This window comes from Salmo salar, chromosome 06 (genome assembly GCF_965601325.2).
Source record: "Salmo salar chromosome 06, fSalSal1, whole genome shotgun sequence".
NCBI lineage: Eukaryota > Metazoa > Chordata > Actinopteri > Salmoniformes > Salmonidae > Salmo > Salmo salar.
The window spans coordinates 37,921,519-37,927,219 of record NC_138296.1 but is presented as its reverse complement, the minus strand read 5'-3'; the positions used below and the strand labels follow the sequence as shown (position 1 = coordinate 37,927,219).

Below are 5,701 nucleotides of genomic sequence, written 5' to 3'. Positions count from 1 at the left end.
CTCCTCCATCTCTCTCTCGTTCTCTGTTTACACCCTGTCTGTTTTCCTTCATTCCACTCCACCTTTCCATAATCTGTTTTTCAGCGAACGTGTGAGTATGTTTATAGAAGAGAGAAGGAGAGAGTGAGTTAAGTGGGGTCTGATTGAGGAGGTGGAATGGGCTGATAGTAAGAAGAAGGGAGGAGAAAGAGAGAGGGAGGGCTGAGAAAGAGGGAGTAGGGGGAAACAGATGGGTGGGGGGAGAAGAGGTATAAAAGTATAAAAGCCTTGCTATACAGAATAAAGAAATATCCCCAGAGAAAAAGAGAGAGAGAGATTGTGAAAGAGATTTTACCAACAGAGTTGACACCATAACTACCTTCTTAGGGTAAGTACAACTATCTCATAGGTTTATAGCTACATAACAATATACTATCCACAATATACTAAAAACAAGATATACATTTGATATTGGTAACTTTCACATAACTCTAACAGAAATCCCATAAAGGAGGTTAATGTTTAGGTGTAAATACTGGCTGTCACTTTTTGCAGACTAGAATTAAGTGTAACTGTAAATAACAAAACATACAGACTTTGATCCATTAAAATAGTGATACAGTGAGATGCATGGGTACAGCCTTCAGTTTGTTTGATGTGCTACTGAGTGCTGAGTGAATAGGGGTCATTAGCCTGGTGGTGCAGTTCTGTGGGTTAGTAGCACCCTGCATGGTAAAGTTTTTTTTTCTCCAGTGGGGGGGGGGGTGTCTCAGGGCCTGCTGTGTGCCCGCCAGGCTGCAGACGCGCATAAAACGCTGCAGACGATGCTGTCAGCACCTCACTAACACAGACACACACACCCACTCCTTGATATCCTCGTAACCCTTTTGCCTGTAAGGTCTGTGAGCTCCCTCCCTGTGGGCCAGCTGTGCCCCATGCCTGGGGGTGACATGTGCCGTTGGGTATGTAAAGGAGGGGCGTTGCACCAGGTTGTCATCCAAACCCTACAAACACAGGAGGCGACAGAGAGGGTCTGCCATGGGGCACATGGATGTGGGTGAATGTGGGGGGTTTTGTTCGGAGGGTTGGGGTCTTGTTGACATCTGGGATGGCTATTTGTACAGGTGTCAGAAACCTGGCACGGTCACTGTGTGTGTGTGTGTGTGTGTGTGTGTGTGTGTGTGTGTGTGTGTGTGTGTGTTTGGTTTTCGCCAGACATAATGGGATCCGTCCAAAACGTTGACTCAGGTTTGCCAAAAGAAACCTGGAAGCGCCTGGATGATAATCAAGACTCTTGGAAGAATGTTCTATGGACAGATGAGTCAAAAGTATAACTTTGTGGACGACATGGGTGCTATTATGCCTGGTGAAAACCAAACACTGCATTCCACCGTAAGAACCTTATACCAACGGTCAAGCATGGTGGTGGTAGTGTGATGGTTTGGGGATGATTGCTGCCTCAGGACCTGAATGAATTGCCATAATAGAAGGAAACATGAATTCTGCTAAGTATCAGAGAATTCTACAGGAGAATGTCAGGTCATCCGTCTGTGAGCTGAAGCTGAAGTGCAGCTGGGTCAACACACAATCAAATCTACATGAAAATGGCTCAAAATGAACACATTTGAAGTTTTGGAATGGCCTACTCAAAGTCCAGACCTAATCCCAACTGAGATGTTGTGGCAGGACTTGAAACGAGCAGCTCATGGTTGAAAACCCACAAATGTCGCTGAGATAAAGCAGTTCTGCATGGAAGAGTGGGCCAAAATTCTTTCACAGCAACGTGAGAGACTGATAAACAACTACAGGAAGCATTTGGTTGGAGTCATTGCAGCTAAAAGTGGCACAACCAGTTATTCAGTGTTAGGGGGCAATTACTTTTTCACACAAGGGCACTGGGTGTTGCATAACTTTATCTATGAAATAAATTACGTAAGTATGTAATTGTTTTGTATTTGTTCACTCATGTTCCCTTTATCTAATATCAGGATTTGGTTGAAATATTCCAAAGTAGAGACAATTAGAAAGCACAGCACTGTATGCCCATAGAAACTCTGTCTGTACATCCTGTCTGTACATCACGAGGGACCCTAAAATCCAGTCATACAAAAATAACATTGGTTTTGGGAATTTGTTTGTTTGCCCTCTACTCTAGAAATACATAAATGTATAGGCCTAGATATTACTATTTTTGTTGACATTGAGAAATAGTGCGTAGTCAATGGATTTATGGCTGCATTAACATGTACATGAACCCACATAGAGACCCATGTAGAATCTTTACCACCAGTTCACTTGTTTTATAGCTGTCACAGCCCCTAACGTACAGTAACGTCATGCGCTCCCTCCACGCCTTATTTCTGTCATGGTGGTGGTGGTATTATGACACATTTTAACATCAGTCTTCTCTCCAGCAGACCAAGAGACCGACAGACAGCCAGAGTAAGGATGAGGACTCTCCTACAGTGTGTGGCCCTGTGTGTCACCATCTCTCTCTGCGTCTGCTACGGTACATTTCTACAAATCAACACTACGTCAATTCAGAATCTTTTTAGTAAACCTGGTGATCTACACTGATAAGTCACTAATAACCTTCCCCTTATTTTCCACAGATTCTCAAGAAAGCACAGAATCCTTTGAAGGTGATTGACCTTCAGATTCTTATGGCAGTAAAACATTCCCACACATTTGATGTATTATAAAAACACTATATTTGTACATTTTTATTTTATTTAATCTGATTTAGAATTCCAGACTAACTAGGCCATTCAGTGAATTCAATATGATTTTGTCACTGAAATCTGTATGCCCGCCCCTGTTGAGATGGGGTAATTTCTTCTAATAAAATTGTTTTATTTAATTCCATTGTATTCCAGATGTGTTTGTTAGTCCATACCGAGCCAACTCATTCATCAACCCACAGAGTCCACAGAGGGGAAGTGCCTACAACACTCCATCAAGAGGCAGTACTTACAGGAGGTACCACACACACAATCACTGGCCTACACACAATACCCCATAATGTCAAAGCAGAAATGTCTTGAATCAATAACTATTCAACCCCTTGTTATGTTAAGCCTAAATAAGTTTAGGAGTAAAAATGTGCTAAAAAAGCCACATAATAAGTTGTATGGACTCACTCTGTGTGCAATAATAGGTTTTAACGTGATTTTTGAATGACAACCTCATCTCTTTACTTCACACATACAATTATCTGTAAGGTCCCTCAGTCAAGCAGTGAATTTCAAACCCAGATTCAACCACAAAGATCAGGGAGGTTTTCCAATGAAGGGCACCTATTGGTAGATAGGTAGATGTTTTTAAAGCACACATTCAATATCCCTTTGAGCATGGTGAAGTTATTAATTACACCTTGGATGGTGTATCAATACACCCAGTCACTACAAAAGATACAGGCGTCCTTCCTAACTCAGTCGCCAGAGAGGAAGGAAACCGCTCAGGGATTTCACAATGAGGCCAATGGTAACTTTAAAACAGTTAGAGTTTAATGACTGTGATAGGAGTATCTGAGGATGGATCAACAACATTGTAGTTACTCCACAATACGAACCTAATTGACAAAGTGAAAAGAAGGAAGCCTGTACAGAATACAAATATTCCAAAACATGCATCCTGTTTGCAAGGCACTAAAGTAATACTGAAAAACAAAGCAATTAACTTTTTGTCCTGAATACATAGTGTTATGTTTGGGGCAAATCCAATACAACTGTCACGTCCTGGCCAGTATAAGGTTAATTGTTTTTGTAGTTTGGTCAGGACGTGGCAGAGGGTATTTGTTTTATGTGGTTCGGGGTGGTGTGTTTGTGTAAAGGGTGTTTGATTTAGTATTTCCGGGTTTTTGGTTGATGGTCTATGTGTTTGTATTCTATGGTTAGTCTGGTGTGTGTGTTTCTATGTTTGGTTAATTGGGGTTGGGACTCTCAGTTGAAGGCAGGTGTTGTCTATCTGCCTTTGATTGAGAGTCCCATATATTAGGGTGTGTTTGTGTGTGTGATTTGTGGGTGATTGTTCTGTGCTGAGCCTATGCTTTGCAGACTGTCAGTTTATCGTTCGTTTTCTTGTTTGTTGTTTTTTGTATTCGTGTTGATTTAATTAAATGTTCAAAATGAACAACTGCACACCTGCTGCGTATTGGTCTACCTTTTCCGATGACGATTTCGCATTATCGTCAGAAGACGAAGATACTTGTGACAACAACACATTACTGAGTACCACTCTCTGTATTTTCAAGTATAGTGGTGGCTGCATCATGTTATGGGTATGCATGTAATCGTTAAGGACTGGGGAGTTTTTCAGGATAAAACATTTACGGAATGGAGCTAAGCACAGGAAAAAAATCCTAGAGGAAAACCTGGTTCAGTCTGCTTTCCACCAGACACTGAGACATTAATTCACCTTTCAGCAGGACAATAAATTAAAACACAAGGCCAAATCTACACTGGAGTTGCTTACCAAGAAGACAGTGAATGTTCCTTTTGACTTAAATCTGCTTGAAAATCTACGGCATGACTTGAAAATGGTTGTCTAGCAATGATCAATAACTCTTGACAGAGCTTGAAGAATTTTGAAAAGAATAATGGGCAAATATTGTACAATCCAGGTGTGCAAAGCTCTTAGAGACTTACCCAGAAAGACTCACGGCTATAATCGCTGCCAAAGCTGATTCTAACATGTTTTGGCTCAAGGATGTGAATGCTTATGTAAATTGATATTTTTGTATTTAAATGCCAATATATTTGCTAACATTTCTAAAAACATGTTTTTAGAAAAAATATCAATTTAAACCATTTGGAATTCTGGCTGTAACAAAACAAAATGTGGAAAAAGTCAAGGAATATGAATACTTTCTGAAGGCACTGTAGGCCTCTGTGTTCTTTGTTTATCTGTGTTTCATAATGGTTGACTGTGATTGTAGTTGACTTGTGTCTGTGTTTCAGAACAATGAAGTCTCCAGCGGAAAGGCGCTCAGAGACATGTGAAGACTACTCTCCCTGTCGCTTCTTTGCCCATCGCTATGGTTACCAGCTGGCCTATCAGAGATATTTTGGAGCCAGGAATCCAGGCACGACGGGGAGCCGTGGATTCTGAGTCCCTGTCCATCTTATCATAGCAATTATTCCTGCTATTGATTTACTGTACGCTCATTCAACACACTCTGACATTACATAACAGGATATTGGTTCGGTGATGTAACAGTAAAAGAGATGTGACAAATATATGAAAACATATCAGTAAATCAATTACGAATATAGTGAGCAATATTCTTGCGTATTTATATAATTCAAGCTCCATTTATTGTATAACTTTATAGCCTACTCACAATCACCACACCCTCAAAGAATAACTGCTTTCAGAAATCTGTGTTTGTGAAGATTAGCTTCACACCCAACTCCCTTGTTCCCCTTTTCCATCCACACTAAGACAACAATCTTTGTCTAACCCATATGTATTTCTATGTATTAAAAAGTGTTTTTGAAGAGTTTCTTACATTCATTGCCTAAATCCTATGGTGTCACGATATTCCTCAGAGGGGCTTAGTAACCTTATTTGTGGGCTACAGAATTCCACCTCATTCGGTTCCACGTGTTACCACACTTCAGCTGAATACGATTTTGAATAGGGAGCAGATGTGTGAACGCTAATAGCTGTCCCAGTTTGACCAGTGTGGTAGCAACAAATCCCAAAAATGTAGTGTGGAAAC

The 5,701-nt window shown here is 40.8% G+C and overlaps 1 protein-coding gene across 2 annotated transcripts; it reads left to right on the top strand.

Moving 5' to 3' along the window:
* The first annotated feature begins 237 nt into the window (after window positions 1-237).
* Window positions 238-5,485, top strand: LOC100195997 (matrix Gla protein). 2 transcript variants are annotated; one of them, XM_014203686.3, is made up of 5 exons: window positions 238-367; window positions 2,394-2,488; window positions 2,592-2,621; window positions 2,856-2,958; window positions 4,938-5,477. In XM_014203686.3, the coding sequence occupies exons 2-5, from the start codon at window positions 2,428-2,430 to the stop codon at window positions 5,086-5,088; spliced, it is 345 nt and encodes a 114-aa protein (XP_014059161.1). In that variant the 5' UTR covers window positions 238-367; window positions 2,394-2,427; the 3' UTR covers window positions 5,089-5,477.
* The last annotated feature ends 216 nt before the right edge of the window (window positions 5,486-5,701 follow it).

Excerpts from the sequence above, each read along its gene's own strand:
- LOC100195997 (XM_014203686.3), top strand. The coding sequence starts at position 2,428 with ATGAGGACTCTCCTACAGTGTGTGGCCCTGTGTGTCACCATCTCTCTC. Across the intron at positions 2,489-2,591 it reads CTCTCTCTGCGTCTGCTACG|ATTCTCAAGAAAGCACAGAA; the intron begins GTACATTTCTAC and ends TATTTTCCACAG. Across the intron at positions 2,622-2,855 it reads AAGCACAGAATCCTTTGAAG|ATGTGTTTGTTAGTCCATAC; the intron begins GTGATTGACCTT and ends ATTGTATTCCAG.